The sequence below is a fragment of the Nasonia vitripennis genome, chromosome 1 (assembly GCF_009193385.2).
Source record: "Nasonia vitripennis strain AsymCx chromosome 1, Nvit_psr_1.1, whole genome shotgun sequence".
In the NCBI taxonomy this organism is placed as follows: Eukaryota; Metazoa; Arthropoda; class Insecta; order Hymenoptera; family Pteromalidae; genus Nasonia; species Nasonia vitripennis.
Genome location: NC_045757.1, coordinates 16,626,805 through 16,646,746, shown reverse-complemented (window position 1 = coordinate 16,646,746; position 19,942 = coordinate 16,626,805). Strand labels below are relative to the sequence as shown.

General features: G+C 43.2%; 1 protein-coding gene across 8 annotated transcripts in view; it reads left to right on the top strand.

Annotated features, from left to right (window-relative positions):
* LOC100116615 (neural cell adhesion molecule 2) overlaps window positions 1–19,092 on the top strand; it is a 108,205-nt gene extending 89,113 nt beyond the window's left edge. For all 8 annotated transcript variants that reach the window (XM_031923877.2, XM_031923891.2, XM_031923889.2 and 5 more), the window contains 3 exons: window positions 12,397–12,552; window positions 13,186–13,519; window positions 15,364–19,092. In XM_031923877.2, coding sequence (XP_031779737.1) covers window positions 12,397–12,552; window positions 13,186–13,519; window positions 15,364–15,503 — 630 coding nt within the window. In that variant the 3' untranslated portion in view covers window positions 15,504–19,092. The remainder of the gene's footprint in view (window positions 1–12,396; window positions 12,553–13,185; window positions 13,520–15,363) is intronic.
* Window positions 19,093–19,942: the final 850 nt, after the last annotated feature.

The following is a 19,942-nucleotide window of genomic DNA, read 5'->3' as shown; positions in this document are numbered from 1 at the left end:
ACGAAGACGGGCCGCGAAAATAGAATCTGAAATTTTATTTGGCACACACAATCGAGCTTGCCCTCACATTCACTCACTTCACCTCTCCATCTCTGCGCGGTCTTCAATTGATTCGCGCATTTCAAATACCATCTCATATATTTTCCCACGACGCCTTCACGCGCTCCCAAGTCTAGACCCTATATAGACGTTGCGGTGTGTGAAATCGACGAACGGCTGCGGAATATTTCTGAATATTTTATGCGCCCCGCGCGCGGCGACGTACGTATGAACGTATAGGTATAGAGGCGTACATATACATGTACGTACAGCCCGTCTCTCTCGCACCTGGATTTCCGATCGTTAGTTTCACGTGTACGCGTGCGTACGTACGTATAGTTTAACCAATGCGTTGCTGGGTAGTTTGCAAAATTTCGCATTTAACGCAATTGTAAACCAGTGAGGGAGGGAGAGGGGGAAGCGCCACTGTCTCTCGCTCGTTTCGCCGCGCAATCATTTTTGTTGCAAGCTTGGCGGAATGTTTGTTCGGCGATCTAAATATTCCAATGAAAGAATGAATATTCACGTTAATTTGCAGGTTCTTTAACACAGAGTCACAGCCGGGAAAGCTGTGCGCCCTGCCTGGCTCTGCACCGCGGCCTACTCGGCGTTTTTTATGCAGATTGATTTGCAATGCTGCGATATCATTCGATTTTCGAGGTGTTTTTTTTTTGTAATCGTCACTCTGCTGCTTCAGCCAAGCGGTAGCTTGAAAACGTATACAACATTATACTTTAAAGAGGATTTATTATGGATTTATTTATCAATCAGACGTCGCCAATGAGCAATGATTCTGAAGTCGAGTAGTACATGATGGATGACTATAAGCATAAACAAGCCCTACGCTATTCTTGCCTCTGTTTTGGGGATTTATTTATACTCTCCAAAAACGGATCTGCGAAATTTTAATCAAGTTATATTATTTCAGTGGTCATTTTATCTATTTATGCCACCGTCTTCGAGTTTAGCAACCGGTGTTTTTAATTCGATTACTACCGCTTCAGTAATTTAATTACTTAATGTTAGTCGTCCCTTTCGGCGTTGTATTAATGATCGTTCGTCGTCAGACATTCTACGATTCTTCATTTACGGTTTTTCTTTGCAAGTGTGAGAGACTCGTTTTAGTTGAATTAATTTGACAAAAACCTAGAATCATACTCCTGGCTATAATTCTTACGAGAAACCAAAAAATGTTCGGCATGAAACCTTATGTAAGTGTGATCGCTGATCACGATATGCCCTACATGCAAAAAGAAAAAGCCGCAGCGCAAGGATATTTTTAATTAAAAAATGAACATAACGCGTTCAACCATCAGTATGCGATATTAAATTCTCTATCACTAGCTTTTCCTGTTATAATGCCGCTACCCTAAGCGGGTCTTGGGCGTTGTCGTCCAGATCGGAAGGGTGGGTGCCTATCACCACTACACAGCGCGTCCTTAGGTTGCGGATAGAGGAACAGCCCCTGAGAAAGAGGTTAGCTGCGAATAAATTGAATAAGCAGCCGCGGACAGCCGATAGGAACAGGCGTGGGTGTAATGAGGTCACACTGTCGAACGCATTCATCTAGAAACACTACGCAAGCACCACAACAACAAAAACACTTCTCTCAATCTATCTCTTTCATCACTCTTTTTTTTTACATGGCATTTGGAACTCGAAAGTTCATCGCCTCATCTACGCAGGCCTTCCACGCTGCCCTATCTTGTGTCAACCCCACCCAAGATGCACCACTCCGATCGACATCCACCCGTCCTATTTCTACTAGATCCGCTTTTACGTTGTCCTCCCATCTACGTCTAGGTCTACCTAGAGGTCGCGTTACCATCGGCCTGCCCTTCATGACACGCGCTGCCGTACGGTTGTCTCCCATTCTCGCTACGTGCCCTGCCTATTCCAATCTGCGCGATTTTATTATTCTGTTAATATTTGGTGACGCGTACAGATTGTGTAACTCATCATTGTGTAGTCTCCTCCATTCCCCGGTTTCCTCATATTTCTTCGGACCGTATATTTTTCGCAAGACTTTATTTTCAAATACCCTAAAACGGTTGTCCGCCTGCTTAGTGAGAGCCCACGTTTCGCACCCGTACAGAACCACCGGCAGTATTATTGTCCTGTATATTCTTATTTTAACGTTTTTAGACAACAGCCTCGACTTAAGTAAATTACTCACGGCGTAGAAGCAAGCATTACCCGAATGGAGCCTCTTATTTATTTCGACATTAATCTCGTTTCTATCATTTATGGTCGTACCCAGATACCTGAATTCGCTAACCTTTTCAAAAGTAAAATTCCCAACTCTGAGATCTCCCTCCCCTCTGCAGATACCTAGCTTATCCACAATCATGTACTTTGTTTTTGATTCACTCACTTCTAACCCTGTATACTCCACCGCTTTTATGAGGATTTCCGCGTTTCTTGCTACCGTTTCCCTACAATCCCCCAGTATATCCAAATCATCTGCGTAGCCTAGTATCTGCGTTGTTCCATTAAGCGTTGCGCCCATCTGGCTAACCTGCATTTTTCTAACGGCATACTCTAACGTTAAGTTGAACAGCACCGTAGAGAGCCCATCCCCTTGTTTTAAACCATCGCGTACCATGAAGGGTTCTGATACATTACCGCCTACTCGGACCTTTCCCGTGCTTCCGTTCAGACATATTTAAATTAATCTCACGAGTTTTTTCGGTACACCGAGAAGTACTAGAATTTGATACATTGTGCTTCGCTTAATAGAGTCGTACGCTTTTTTAAAATCTATAAATAGTTGGTGTATGGTTTCGCAAAATGCCCACATTTTCTCTAACAACTGTCTTATGATAAACATTTGATCACTCGTCGATCTGTTGCGCCGAAATCCGCACTGGTAATCTCCTACTATATCTTCCGCGAATGGAGTGAGTCTAGCTTGTATTACGTTTGACAGAACTTTGTAGCACGTTGCTAAAAGTGAAATACCCCTATAGTTATTGCAGTCTGTCTTATCCCCCTTTTTAAAAATCGGTATAATGATAGATTCCTTCCAATTTTCGGGTATTGTTTCATTTTTCCAGATGGCACATACTAGTTTATAGATTTTGAAAGTGAGCTCGACGCCCCCATATTTGAGCAACTCAGCTGGTATAGAGTCATTTCCCGCGGCTTTGTTGTTTTTTAGTTTTTTAATCGCGGCCTCTACTTCTTGGTAGCTCGGTTCCTCCACGTGGGGTTCAGCATGATTTTTTTGAGCCATGATGTTATGTTAAACCCGCGCGCTTCGGATCCTGTTCCGATCGCAGGTGAGTCCACCGTTCTAGAGGTGATAACCCCCATACCTCTCTAGAACTAAGTATGAGAGCTTTCCGACTTTGACGAGGACAGTGTCAATTCGTCGTCAGACACACTACGGTTTCATTCTCGAAATGGGTCAAAATCCTGCTGCCGAGGAGGATGCGGGAGCGATGACAACTGCCCCGAAAGGGGATGTGTAGAATGATTCGTCACCTGGTCTTACGCGGTAACGATGCCAGCGAAGGGGGGCGTTAGGATGCGGTTCAAATCCGAACCAAAAGGGACTTAAGGGTCGGAACTTGGAATGTTCGCAGTCTATACAGAGCAGGTGCGTTTAAAGAACTCGTAAAGGAAGCTGATAGGTACAATCTAGATTTGGTAGCAATACAGGAATCGCGGTGGCCAGATGGCGGAGTACTAGCATCGGGTAACTTCACGTACCTGTATGGGGCCGGGAGTGGGGGATCTCTAGGCACCGGATTTCTCGTAAGCAAAAGCATCGTACATTCGGTTAAAAGTTTCAAATCCGTCAATGATAGGCTCTCGTACATCATTATCGAAGGTGAATGGTATAGATATGTATTTATTAATGTACATTGTCCTTCAGAGGACAAAGAAGAAGAAGCTAAGGATCTCTATTACGAAACTTTAGAGCAGGTAATCGACCAGTTCGCGTCTTACGACACAAGAATAGTATTAGGCGATTTCAATGCTAAAATAGGTAGGGAGGCAATGTTTAGGCCTACTATAGGTAAGGAAAGCCTGCACGAAGCCAGCAATGATAACGGTATTAGGGTCATAAATTTCGCGGCGGCAAAAGATCTTATAATCAAAACTACGTGTTTTAAGCACAAGAACATACACAAGGCAACGTGGACATCGCCGGACGGGGCCACACAGAACCAAATTGATCATTTCCTCATTGAAAAAAGACGTCATACTAATGTTCTTGACGTAAGGGCTTACAGAGGGGCAGATAGCGACTCGGACCACTTCCTAGTAGTAGCCAAATTAAGAGCTAGACTAGTAGCGAATCAAAATAGTAAGCGAGCAAACAAGGTAGAAAGCTTCGATATTGAGAAACTACGAGATAGAACAAAGCGAATTAGGTACCAGATAGAAATTAATAACAGGTTTCAGGCACTTGAAGAAGCAAACACATCGCCGGAGGGGAATGACGAACCGAATAGCTTATGGGGGGACATCGAAAAAACGGTAAAAGAGGCAGCGAACAAAGTACTGGGTAAAAAGAAAAAGCCAAAGAGCAAACCATGGATTGACGAAGAGTGCGAACTCTGGTTTGAAAGGCGCAAAAAGGCTAAATTATATAGCTTACAAAATAGAAGCGATAGGACCGTAGAAGAGTATTATAACGTAAGGAAACAGACGAGCGCGATCTACAGAAATAAGAAGCGGGAGTATCAAAAGAATCTTATTAGGAGAATAGAAACTAACAGTAAGGAAAATAACCCCCGCGAAATGTACAGAGGGATTAACGCCATCAGAAAGGGTTTTAGGAGTAGAGCGCAATTGATGAAGGACGAAAACGGGGACCTCGTAACAAATGACAACGAATTACTGTCGCTGTGGAAAAATTATTTCGATAAATTATTAAACGTGCACGAAAATAGCGAAGAATTAGGGGACGAAATTCACACTGCTGAACCCCACGTGGAGGAACCGAGCTACCAAGAAGTAGAGGCCGCGATTAAAAAACTAAAAAACAACAAAGCCGCGGGAAATGACTCTATACCAGCTGAGTTGCTCAAATATGGGGGCGTCGAGCTCACTTTCAAAATCTATAAACTAGTATGTGCCATCTGGAAAAATGAAACAATACCCGAAAATTGGAAGGAATCTATCATTATACCGATTTTTAAAAAGGGGGATAAGACAGACTGCAATAACTATAGGGGTATTTCACTTTTAGCAACGTGCTACAAAGTTCTGTCAAACGTAATACAAGCTAGACTCACTCCATTCGCGGAAGATATAGTAGGAGATTACCAGTGCGGATTTCGGCGCAACAGATCGACGAGTGATCAAATGTTTATCATAAGACAGTTGTTAGAGAAAATGTGGGCATTTTGCGAAACCATACACCAACTATTTATAGATTTTAAAAAAGCGTACGACTCTATTAAGCGAAGCACAATGTATCAAATTCTAGTACTTCTCGGTGTACCGAAAAAACTCGTGAGATTAATTCAAATATGTCTGAACGGAAGCACGGGAAAGGTCCGAGTAGGCGGTAATGTATCAGAACCCTTCATGGTACGCGATGGTTTAAAACAAGGGGATGGGCTCTCTACGGTGCTGTTCAACTTAACGTTAGAGTATGCCGTTAGAAAAATGCAGGTTAGCCAGATGGGCGCAACGCTTAATGGAACAACGCAGATACTAGGCTACGCAGATGATTTGGATATACTGGGGGATTGTAGGGAAACGGTAGCAAGAAACGCGGAAATCCTCATAAAAGCGGTGGAGTATACAGGGTTAGAAGTGAGTGAATCAAAAACAAAGTACATGATTGTGGATAAGCTAGGTATCTGCAGAGGGGAGGGAGATCTCAGAGTTGGGAATTTTACTTTTGAAAAGGTTAGCGAATTCAGGTATCTGGGTACGACCATAAATGATAGAAACGAGATTAATGTCGAAATAAATAAGAGGCTCCATTCGGGTAATGCTTGCTTCTACGCCGCGAGTAATTTACTTAAGTCGAGGCTGTTGTCTAAAAACGTTAAAATAAGAATATACAGGACAATAATACTGCCGGTGGTTCTGTACGGGTGCGAAACGTGGGCTCTCACTAAGCAGGCGGACAACCGTTTTAGGGTATTTGAAAATAAAGTCTTGCGAAAAATATACGAGCCGAAGAAATATGAGGAAACCGGGGAATGGAGGAGACTACACAATGATGAGTTACACAATCTGTACGCGTCACCAAATATTAACAGAATAATAAAATCGCGCAGATTGGAATGGGCAGGGCACGTAGCGAGAATGGGAGACGACCGTACGGCAGCGCGTGTCATGAAGGGCAGGCCGATGGTAACGCGACCTCTAGGTAGACCTAGACGTAGATGGGAGGACAACGTAAAAGCGGATCTAGTAGAAATAGGACGGGTGGATGTCGATCGGAGAGGTGCATCTTGGGTGGGGTTGACACAAGATAGGGCAACGTGGAAGGCTTGCGTAGATGAGGCGATGAACTTTCGAGTTCCAAATGCCATGTAAAAAAAAAAATCACTAGCTTTTCTTCGAACGTAAAGTTTTAGCTGTACTCCCCTTTAACATCTGCAACACTTTGAACAATGAAATTCATTACAAAGAAAATCTAAAAGAGGCGAGGAATCTCGAGCATTTCTGATTAAAACCGAGTCGACTGCTATTACCCAGTACTTGTAACCGTACGCTACGCAGCAACGGCATCAGCACGTCATAACTCCCAATATTATTTTTCTTAAAATACGATACACCATCTTGCTGGAGTGTTTAACGGGCGCCGGCGTATCGACTTTCCAATTATTCTTGCCCGAGGCACAATGCATAAGAAATCGCCGACTGTTAAATACCAAGCGAAGAAAAAACAAGTGCAAAAAAAGGCTCGACGTTCGTCTGGGGCGCGTCTCGAGCGATTGCGCGCTTCATCTTGGGCATTACATCGATAAAATAGTCCGTCCCGAGAGAGAAAATGAACAGCGCTATATAGCGGCGGCGGCGGCGGCGGCGGTGATGCCCAAGGAAATCTCGTTATTTACGCAAAGGAGGGCGCAAGAAGGTTTCTCATTTTCCACTTTTTTCTCGCGCGCGCTCTTCCTCTCATTCAGGACTCGCGCGAATCCCATCGGTCTTCCCTCTCTCTATCGACGTAAAAGAGGTATGAATAACCAGTAATCTACTTACTCCGAAAGAATATTTCATAGGTACACGCCTTGCTTGGCTTAGCTTACTCCGCGCGTATCGACAAAAATCTACCGAGTTTCCTATGCACTGGCCATCTTTGTTCGCGCGCGGAGGCCCTCTCTCCGACACGTGCAAGTCCGGCACGCTTCGGGCATTTTAAAAGCCACTGACACAGACGCGCGCGCGCGCACACACACACACACAGAAGAAAGCGAGAGAACAGTCGTCGGCTTATTCGTATGGTGCGCTCGTTTCTAGCTTTTTATTTCGGAACTTTCATCTCGAGAGTGCAGGTGTTTCTCAACAGGCTCTCGTAACTTAGGCACTTACCGCTGTATAAGACTCGGGTACCGGATCTGAAAATTGTAAAGCTCGAGTCGCGCCGCCGCAACTACCCCCCGCCGCTCGCCGTTCTCCCCCGTGTACTAACTATTTCTGCTTGTTATACGTGCGTGTAGCGGCTTTTCTGTCGCGCAGCCGCCGCGCGCCTTCTTTCTTTCTTTTCTTCCGCCGACTCTTTCTTTTTTTCGTTATTCATTTTTGTATATTTCGAAGCCAAGCCTTCGCGTCCCTCCCTTATACGGCCGCGGTTTCATCCGCTGCGGCGAAAGAAAAGAGAGTACGCAGAATAAGCGCGCGAGCAAAGACTGGGCTGAACATTATTTTCAACCCTACCGCGCTCGCAACCACTTTTGCTTTTTTTTTACTTGCGAGACTCTGGTTCGGAATTTCGTTGGGAAAAGTTGCGCGTTAGCGTATGTAAATAAGTTACGTACAGAACGGAGGTAGAGAGGGGGAAGAGAGAGCGCGCGCAAGCCGCGTTAGTATATTTAATGTCATTACAAACACCCGGAGAGGGACTTATGTTATTTTGCTACTGCAACGTTCCTGCGGCGCCCCCGACCGATGGGGGAGAAAGTAAGAAAAGCGACTCGGGAGAATGAAGTCGCTAGCTAATGCCGTAAAGTAAATTCTTGAAGGTCCTTGTAAGATCCTTTTCCCCGTCCTTAGCGGAGTTTGCGGAAACAGATATAGAGCTCTGCTGTATTATTCTTTCGAAAGGAAAATTCCGAGAAGATTTCTCTGGAATTACCACGGCAATCGTCACGCCGTGAAAAGAGAAGGAATAGCAAGATCTTGAAAAACGCGGAGCATTCGAACCACCAAGTGCTTTGTTATCGCGCACCGATTAAACTATTCGGATATCGAAATCAACAAAGCATGAGCCTTTCTTACCTTTTTTATCCACGCGACGAAACAGAAAGCTGCAGCGCATCGGACAAGCTCTGCCAGTAAAAAAAGGGTGGTATGCGCGCTTCGTTCGTTCGTTCGTTTCAGCATGTCGGAGATTTTTTGCATACCTCGCAAACTTTATACCGCTTGCACCGTGGCCCCTTTGTCCTTTTCCACTTGCGAGGCTCGCGCGCTCGCCTGGAGCACACCAACAAGGCGCGATATAAGTTAGTAAAAGCAAAGGCACTTACTTGGAAATCCCTGTGTATGTCAAGAAGCACATACCACCGGTGCATCGCTGCAGCAGCAGCAGCAGCAGCGCTTTGCCGTGTGTGCGAGGAGGACGCGCATGAATAAAAGATGACTTCGTCCGAGTTGACTCTCTCACTTGTACTCCTCTCTCTCTCTCTCTCTCTCTCTCTCTCTCTCTCTCTCTCTCTCTCTCTCTCTCTCTCTCTCTGCTCGTATGTACGTGGGTAAGTGTGCACACGTACGTGAGCGAGAAAGAGAGAGAGAGAGAGAGGGTCGGCCGAGTAGTAGTGCATGGAAGCTATACGCGGCCGAACTGACGAAGAGTAAGAGAGGAGATGCGCTGCAGGGATGCTTTCGGCATAACTAAAATCCAGCCGGAGGCCCACAGTTGTTCCGATTCTCTGGCGAGTTATGACGATACTTTTTTGAGATGCAAGGCGAATTTCTCGGCTCGTAAGAGGGAGCGAAAAAGTTTGGATTCTTTTGGCGCTCGACGACGAGATCATTTTTGACCTACTCGCCGACATGCTAAATGCGCTTGAATCGCGTTTGTGAAAGGAATTCCCTTAAAGTATAAATAAATTGGACGAAAGCATCAAATTCTCGACATCGTGTGCCAAGAATTCCAATGCCCCTATCATAAACTTGCGCGAAGTGTGTAAGAAGAGAATGAATTCTTCTACGTCGTTCAATATAAGGCGAGTTAATCCACGTAAATCTCTGTCCCGCTCCCCTTTTTGCACATTCAGCTATATACACTGTTACGGCACCCTTTTGCACTGCATAATCGCAGCTCAAGTCCGATAATTCAATTATACTCCGTTCCCTTCATCACGAGGCAAAGTACCTGCAGCTTTCTCTCTTTCTCTCTCGTCTTCCTTGTCCGACACAAAAGATGCTGTCGTCGTCGTCGTCGTCGTCGTCGTCGGATCTTCCGTCTAGCGGATCGAATGAGGCAGGAGTCGCGAGACTTTTTATAAAAAGCCAAGCGGGTCAGACACGCGGCTTGCCAGATAAAAGACAGATTAGCGAGTGAGGAAGAAAGAGAGAAAGGATAAGGTGCCGCTGAGGAGGAAGAGGCCCCCGAGCTTCCCGCAAGCAATGCGTGCTGAAGCACCGCGTTGAATGCGCTCGCGGCGGTTTGTTAAGATTTTCATGAGATAGCGAGGTGAGCGCGGGCTACGTGCACGCGTACCATGATACCTACTCCGCGCGCGCGGCAATTCTCATTCTAGAGATTAAGAACAAGACAGCGAGAGGGAGGAGGAGAGGGAACTGCTGCTATACCGCTGCTACTGCTGCTGGAATCCACCTTTCCCAATTAACTTCCTTCTCGGCTCCTTACCCGCCCTGAAGCCATAGACATGCTCTTCTCCATATAGTTATCTAATTTCAGTACTCGATATCATTAAAATTCGCAGTGGAATTTGAAATGAGCGCGAGTGTATATTCGAGCAAATTTCTTCGTTGAGTTATTTGGACGCAGAAAGTGCTTTTATTTTGGGATTTCTTCGTGTGATTTGATGATGTGATCCGACATTAAATCTTATCACTCAGAACTGTGCAATAACGTAACTACTCGATCTAAATCTTTTCTCGGTCGATTTAATCCATTAATTCAATTCTATAACATATAGAGCCGTTGTTTCATTTGTTAATAAAACAGGCGTTCAGTTTATGCAGAACTTCTGTTGAGACAGCTGAAGCAACTTTGACGGAATCAAAGACCTCCGTTGCCGAATCTAGACGGGTTTGTTTGAATCGCCGGAAGACTCGCGTCCGCTTGCACAGCCATCGACCCGAACACTGCGGCTAATTTAAATTTAATTAGGCTGTCGCGGCAATCAAGCACCGACAGAGGTTCTAGCTGTTTATGTATCTATAGGGTCAAACCCTCAGCATACGTGATTACGTCCCAGAAACTGCGATCCATTCGATCTTACAGCCATTGTATAATACAACGAACACGATATATGAAGAAGTCCAATCGAGGAAAGCTCCAAGCTATCCCCTCCCCCATACACAACACTCCTTTGTTTGTCGAATGCCATCGTGTATTTACGAGCACTTGTTGGATTCATTCAGAGAGCGAGCTTGAACTGAAATCCTAGCCTTATTGTATGAACTTCCGAGGTTTCATCTCCCAGAAATTTACTCGTCGACCCAATGTTCGATGCCAGTACGAGCAAGACGAATTCTAACGCGTGCAACTTTCTGCTGATTAAGGTAAACTACGTCAGTGCGGTGTGGCCTAGACTTATCCCTGCTAACTTTCGACCGGCAGAATCCCATGGCCTAAGTACACACACGTGTCTTGCCATATTGGATTCGACGCCGCGTCTCTCCGCACCTCCAGCTCTTGCTTCAGCCGCGCCCTTTATCTCATCCTCTCGCCTACCTCTTCTTATTTAGCTATGCTACGCGATGGAGACGTCTTCACTCGCGCTACTTCACGAGTTCTCCAAGTCTTAAGTAGAGCCGGCAAATTATGGCGCAAACTTGCGCTTCGTCCGGTAGTTTGTTTTTTTTTCTTTTTTACGAGGTTACGATGCTTCGCGCGCTCTTCGAAAAATGATGGCCAGATATATGACGTTAAGCCTTAAAGTTGGAATTTGATTTGTTGTATTATATCACAGTAGATTTCACAATTAAATAGACCACGTGATGAAACTGAGCGCAAAAAGCTAAATAGCTTTTCATCAATTTTTCGTCATCCCACGCGAGTACACGAAAAATTTGATCCTTTAATTGGCAAAGTGATGTTGATAAACACATCTGTATCCAAACTCGAAGCTCAAACTCTCTGGCGTGTGCAACGATACGATCCGAGCTTCCATCAAAATTTGTCCGCGCAGTAGAGGCAGAGCAGTGTACATCGTGCATTTATCTGCTCTCTCGCTCTCCACTGCTGTTCCTGCCTCATCTGTCTGGCAGAACGCGCGTAAACTAAATTAATAACGAGCGGAGTTCCGCCTGTATATTTTTGAAGCCCCTCGCGCTGCTATCTATATATGTATATATACCAGCCTCGCGTCTCTATCTCACTGCCGCGCAAGCGGGTTTAGCTGACATCGCGTGCGAGAGCAATATTATCGATTCAGCGCCATTGCGTCGGTCGCGGTTGTACACGGTTAAGCTGACAAAGCGATAAAACAATATTCGCGCTCGCGCTTGATGAAAAAGCCGCACGGAAATGTACGATTGCTTGCTACTTTTTCATTACTCTCTATGTGCTGTCTATTTTTAGCGCGGGCATACGAATCGCGTTGCGCAATTGTATATTAGGCGATTCCTCGAATTTTCCGATAATGCTTGACGCATAAATTTATCGCTTGCAACAGCGAAATGAACGAACGGTGTCGGAAACAGTCACTCACACGACTGTGCATTATGAATAGAAAGAGATTGGATTATTTGACAGAAATAATTAACCATCTTATTTGCATGTACAAGATGTTCTAGCGATATAAATTATCGTCGAATCGATACATATATTTACGCAAAGTATATGCTTTCACTGAAAAATCCGATCGACGTAATCTCAAGTTTTATCGAGACCGAAAGTTGAAGTTGGCGAATTGCATCGAAGCGATGTGTATACGTAGCCATAGTAGTCACCACAGTGCTACGCGACTTTTGAAGGAGTTTCAAAGTAGAACTACATTTCTTCCCTTCTTCTTTCGTTTGTTGCAGGTTACGTGGGTACGACGTAAGGACAGACAATTGTTAACGGTCGGACAAAATACTCACTCAGTGGACAAGCGTTTCATGGTCAAGCACGTGAACAACGAATGGTCTCTTCTGATTCAAAAAGTCACCTGCGAAGACGCGGGCCTCTACGAGTGCCAGGTATATTTATTTAATCTTTCTTTTATTCTCTACTCTAAATTAAAGTAAGCTTCGAATGTCGTTCGGTTTTATCGTCCAGTAGAACGGTACGAAATTGGTCAGACGCGCGCAATTTAACTTATGCTTGGCAATTATTGATTCGGTAATTAGTGCCATTAGCGACCGGAGTAAATGTTTTCACGATAATCAGTACCGATACAAGTTACCCGCGAATTTTAATTAAAAATGAGCTCTCTCATCGCTTCGAAACTTTCAAGGGTATCAATTTGACGCCTCTCTCTCTCTCTCTCTCTCTCTCTCTCGACCCCTCTGTAATACCTGCTGACCGCTCGCATGAATTTCTCATCGCGTGTGAATCAAACTCCTCATAAGCACCCCCCTTATCGGCCCATCGCATCCACTTCCTTCTCGCATACCGAATTCAGTCAGCAAATCGCCGTCGCGTTCGGGCATCCCTGCACTTTATCACCTCGACACCTTCTGACCCGCAGTAGCGACGCCGGTATATATAGTAGTCGAGTGGCAAGCGAGCCAGCTCGCACCAATAGCAATGAAGACAAACGACACTATCATCGGTCCCCGCTGCTCCAAGCCAACACACAGCGTCTATACAGATCTGGCTTTTGCCCACAGGTGGCATCGCACCCGGTCCAGCAGTACTTCGTGCGGCTGAGCGTGACCGAGGCCTACTCGGTGATACCTGGAGCCCCGGATCTTCACGTTAAGCAGGGATCAAATTTGCGCCTCGAGTGCCAGCTGATGTCGGCTACGGAGGCGCCGCTCTACGTGTTCTGGTATCGCAACGCACGCATGATTAATTACGACTCCGAGCCTGGCGTCAGGGTCGAGCTGACCAAGGCCGGCTCGGTACTCGAGGTCGAGAAGACGCAGCTCAGTCACGGGGGCAATTACACGTGCGCACCCAGCAATGCCAAGGAGGCCTACGTCATGGTGCACGTGCTCGAAGGTGAATGTTTAATTTCGTTATTGATGCTTTCTGTGTACACCTATACGCGTGTGCCTTCCGAGAAGCCAAGGGGATATATTGACCTGACCGCGCAATGGTGTGCCCATTAATTTTCCGCCTCTTTCTTATTAGGAAAATGACAAAAGTTAAACGACTCGGCTTGACAATGCTTTACGCAAGTATATGAACACGGTCTTCATTAGCAGCAAATTGTGATACTGCTATACGTGGAAACTAATTAGTCGAGCAAAATTTTGAAATGTCCAATACGATGTTAATTAGTATATTCGTAAAGGGCAAAATTATGTTCATTTCGAAATAATTATCAAAATTACCGATATATTCATGTAATAGATGGACAGCATTCAGCACGCATTTAATTTCCAAAACTGTCGATATAGCACGATCGAATTACCGAAATTGCTAATAATTAATATTTAAAGTCTAATGTTTTGACATCCGTGCGGACAGATATCGATATTATAATATCTGCAACAGTGGGGTGAAACCGATTTTTCATTTTATAACTCATAACAAAGCCCAACGGATCCTCGATCCCGCTTGTCATCGCGACAAACAAAGTAGAATTAATATTTAATACGAAGTAGCCGAAGTAAAAATATCACCGGTTATACAGGTGACCTAAATAAACATTTCCACGCGCGAGCTTGTTTACCTTGGAGAAAAACCTCCGGCTTGATTAGCGTTACAACCAGCGGATCGTGTACGGCGAGTAACGAACTATGACGCCCTAATACGTCGGAGAACTAAAAAGGGGCTCACACGGTAAGAAAGTATACGCCCAGCGCGAGCTTATACGTAAAAAGTACGCTGAATTAAATCCCCGCTGCTGAGTTCCGTGCTCATGAAATCGGAAAATCCAATTAAAAGCTCGCGCGCTGCTGCACGCTGGTGCGCCTCCGTTGACATTATCGACCCTGTAATATATAAGGCATACCGAGCGCTACGTGTGGGTCGCTGGAGAAAGGAAAAACTAGAAATAAAAAAAGCTACCACGGGAGCAATGCTCGTGACTGGACTCCGGGAGTAGTGCGTGTAAACCTCATTGGTCAAAGCGGGCCGTCGCTGCATGCGGTTCTCGGCTGAAAATGGAACTCGCTGATGTACATTATCTGGATCTCGCTCTCGCTGTCTCTGCTGTTTTACGTTTTCGTCGCTGGCCCTACCTCGATGCTATTTTTCGTGCTCGCGTGTACTCTCTGCAATTTTTAACAACCTACTTTGTTCGTGTCGAATTTGCTTGTACTGCCTAATGGGCAGGTATGTGCTCGCCTCGTTGACAGCTGAGGCTTTTCCCCCGGTGAAATGGAGAGCTATCTGCGCTTTTTCGTTCTTCAGGGGAACAATGCAAATGCGTTGCTCAATGGAGCTGCTAATTTTGCCTTGTAATGCGAGATACGTATCGACGCGCGCCAAAAGCTTTCCGACTGGCGGATATCCTGGAAATATTTAAGCTTTTTATCGATTCGTCGAAATTAGAAATAGCGGAAGCGAGCCAATTCGCTCAAGACCGGATAAATTACGCGCAAAAAGTTATCCCGCCGCGAAATGATACGTACGTCCGAGCGAAGTTCCCTCGATCCTTCACATATGCCGCACTTGGTAAAGCCCAGCATACGTCCCGAAAATATCATCCACACGGAGGTACCGGCTGTCGTCGGGCGCAGGACCGCGGACTTTTCTCTCGGTATGACGATGCCAACGTTCGACCACCAGTCGGCTACTCTTATATAGTACACCTTTCCCCTCGCCCCCAACCCCGAGCATGTTCCCCGACACTCGAAGCCTCTGCGACGAGCTGAGTTTGTAATTTCGTTTTGCAGAGGAGGAGAAGCCCGCGGCGATGCACGGGGGCGACCGACGGAACCTGAGTCCGGCAATTTTGGCGAGCAACTTTCTCGTCTCTCTGCTGGCGGCCGTCAGCTGGAGGATACCCAGCTTCACGAGCCTCTATCCCACGTGAGCGGCTCGTCTGCGACCTTCGACTTGCGGCCCTCGACTTTTCGCCGCAGTTCTTCATGCCAAGATGGCTCCAGCCGTCGTCGGCGACAGCACCGCAGCAGCAGCAGCGCCAGCAGCTTATGAGTATTCTCCCGAAGCGATATAGGATCTTTCCGAAGCCCGTATTCGCTACTGCTGTGATGAGAAATAAAGCATAAAAAAGTAAAAAAGAACACTGCGAGTGAAGGTTTGTCGTGGAGCTGCCGCATATATTGGTTATCTGTGTATCTCGGTTTCACCTCGACGCCGCGTCCGCGCTTCAGTAGGCGCACACGTGCGGAGAATTCAGGAAGTGAAATTGTTCGCGGAACCGACGCGTGTACATATATATACGTCGACACGCGCGCGCGTTGTTTCTTCATTTTCTCGCACTCTTGCGGGCTATACCGAAAGCTCGAGGGTCGAAATCACGAGTTTTCAGCAGAATGAATATTCTAAAGGTACTATCCTCGAATGAAGTATAAGGGTTATACGGTTTTTTATATATGTCCATGCTTACTTTCTTCGGTCGTGTATAGTCTGTTTTGTCGATACTTTTTATTTCCGAGTAATGAACACATTAGAGCGTTAGGGGCGATATGATCAGATTTCTCGGTTCAAGTTAAAAGTATGTCGTTGTGTTGGTATGTCTCGTGTAGATTAAGAAGATTATGGTATAGTCCTGGCATTCGTTGCATTCAAGCAAGTATTCGAGGTAGAAATGATATTTTCTATATATTGTACATATGTTGATAATTTTAATGAATGTGACTGTGAATACGTAATTTTTTTAATGGACGTCAAGACATATATATATATACATACATATATCTTAACTGTCAAATCTATCGATATGTATTAACTCCATGACTATTGAAAATGCTTTGATTGTAATCTTGTACCGACTAAACGTTTTGTTTGACGAGGATAGCGTATCGAACACTCGAGAGGACGTTTTTCATTCGTCATCGATTTATTCCATTTCTGTTCTTTTATTGATCATTCAATCACAATTCACACTTATTTGACAGTTTCGCGATTGGCAAATATGCATCTGTTCTCTCGACTGATTATACTGAATTCACAATATGTCGCTTGTACATTTAAAATTCCGTGATAAGCATCATATAATTAATCACGTTAATAAATATCTGAAGCATACGCTATAAAGGAAAAAGAAGAACACGATCGTTTGCCATCATTATTTGAACTACTCACATCATACGTCATTAAAAATTGATTTGTGAAATATTGGAAATTTGTATTCACATATATTTGTGATTTCAAATAATTATATTTATTAGCTCATTTCTTTACAAGTGGTATTAAATTTCATGACTGATCGTTGAAATTGAGATTAATCCGAATAGGCAATGTGTCGCATTTTAACTACTTTTCAAATCAGTGTGCGAGTTAAATGAAATAAAATATTCTTTATCATACATCTATATACGAGATTGAAACAGATGAATTTTTAAAATATTTATGCAAGTGCCAAATATAAATGTCTCGTATCATTTAAAGTTAAATACGCATAACAGACAAAATTGAACGTCGAAATGCATCTGACAAGCTGTTACAACTGAATTAATGTTTTAATCTTTAGTATATGGTAAGAAGCTATAACACAGTTATGAAACTTTTCAGTTTTATTGACCGCGCAGAGTTATGAAATGTTCACTCCCTTTAAATTTTAAATTTGACTCGTCAGAAGAAATTTTTTAAAAATTCATCTTGAAAATGTTTCAGTAAAATCTGATGCTTGAAAAATTGCAAGTTTCTCATTCCACAAATCGTACGTAAAATTGAAAATTATATAAACGATATTATTTATTCCAATAAAAATCCATCAAAAGTATAGAACGTATGTACAGTAATTTCTTTTTATCGTGCAATCATCAGACTACTGGACTCGCCGCATTTGCGATCGGACGAAAAGGCTGAAATAGATGAGAGCAAGCAAAAAACTCAGCAGCTACAAGCGACCTAGCTCAAACTTGTGAATACTAGCTACGTTAAAGCTCTTTTGAAAAACTCGATTTTTTCTCGATCATGGTCAGTGACGCGACCGCGTGTGCGTCCAGTTTCAGCGTGAAACAATTTTCTCTTTCTCTCTCCCAATTAAAAGCATATAGTGGCGATACTGGCTAAATTTGATCGCCAAAGTAATTAGACGCGGTTGAGCCTGGTATGCACCGTTGTCGCAAAGTGCTTTTTCATAAAATTTACCGCAACTCGTTTTTGATATGCGACGGGGTATCGTGATTGGGACGATAGTTGCTTGGAGGTTAAGTTTTTCTTTGGATCTAAATTATTTTGCGATATAATTTGAGTATTTTTAATTAATCAGAAGACATATGTCTGTTAAAGATACTTTGGGATAAAACTAAACGTAAACTCAAATGCATACTTATGTTTGATGTAATTGATGGCTGATTTTATCGATTGCTTATATTGTAATAATTTGTTCAAGTGAGTACAGTATATCAACACACTGTAGGTTAAAAAACCTTCTTTACTCACTTAATGAATATGATTCAAAGATATCGATAGAATTCATTCGTGAATATTATTAGGATATAAATTTATCGGTGAGTAATACATTTTTCTTTATAAAGTAAAGGAGAAGACAGAGAAAATATACAAAAGTGACAATTAATCGGTGTTTAATTCACTTTAAGGTATATACCTCAATTAATGATAACATTAATGATAACAGAAAATAATAACGGCAAAGAGTGTATTATTGTTTCTGTGTAAATATGAAAGCTAAATGAATCGATAAAGTAAGGGTATATATGTGTTATAAATAAGCATATGGTCACAAGCACAGAGAGAATTTGGTATTACATTACATGGCATCCTGCATAATGAGAATAATATTTGATAATATAATTTTATTTATTACAAAATAGTGTTTTACTATTAATGTAGAACTGATAAATCAACAGCTATTTTATTTTAATGCCTTACTTTTAGTTTAGTTAATACTTAATATCATTTCAGTTAGATTATAAAATAATATAATACTGATGATTATAAGCATACTAAAGCATCAATATCTTGTATGCATTTATTAAAAGTTTTTAATATTATATTTTAAATTGAAAGATACATCGTAATGACTATTCAAATTTGTCTTACTAAAATACTACTTTCTCTTTGCAAATGTCAAACACAAAATGTATGCCACATCGCTTATTTAATGCCGAGAATGCACTAAAAAGAAAAGCCAAAATTATATAAGGAAAATCATCTTTTAAAAATATCGACTTCATTAAAATGTACAATAAACAATTATTTTAACGCCATTGTAATCATCCTAAACTGTACATTGTTTTTATTATCACGTGATATGATGTAGGTACTATTAATGATTCTATTTCTATGTAGCGTTTGTGAAAAATTAACAAAAAAATTAACATTGTGAAATACGATGAAGAACGTGAAGTTTGAAGCTACAAATATACGTATTTAAGTGAATTCACCATGCGTCGAAAGACTTCATAATTGATTACAGGAAGTTAAGGAAAAAATATTCAATAAATGGTACTAACATAAAAAAATGTGAATACTGCAAATGGTTTTATTTACCCACTATTATACCCACGAGTAATTTAATGAACTTATTTATTTTATTCGACCATGTTTTTTTTTCAAAATGCATTTCAGGCTGCATCGTTTATGTTGCAATTGCATTGACAGCGCGGGAACTTTCATGATGCTCTAAAGTAATGTTATTTGCAAAATATTTTCCTACATCTCTCTCTTTACTGTTTTCTCAAAATACATCAACATGTCACATTAAATGCGTTGAGGATCAACCAAGATGGATAAGAAGATTGCTCGCCTATAAACGCGCAGGTACGTGCACAATAAGCTAAAGCAGCAATTAGCGAGAAGATAAAAGAAGTTATAAAAGAATCTGCCGTGAAAAAGGTACAAAAAATATGTGTGAGAAAAGGCGAAGAAGTCAGTGGCGTGGGTATCAGGTAGTAATCAGCACCGGGACGGTACCGTGTCACGAGTCGGCACGAGATGCGATATCTTTACTTTTCTCTTTTCTCTCTATCACGACCCTTTGCTCGGTTCACGCGCCTGTTCTCGCCCTTCTCCTATTTGTCTTTTTCCTTTTCTTTATTTTCAGTCGTTTTATACCTTCGCCTGTGCAGCCACGCGAGAGAACCGCGCTCGTTCTCCGATTTCTTCCACATCGTTTTTTTTTCCTTTCGCTTCTTTGCTCGGCGAATCGCGCGCGCGCGAAAGAGTTTCACGATAAAGCTCGTTCCCGAAACTGCTTTACGGCTGTTAAATTGAAATGCTGGCGAAACAAAGTGTGCAGTGACATATCTCGCGCGAGCTCGACTCTCGGCTCATCTTGTACCAGCCGCCGCGGGCTACCACACATAACGCGGCACGAAT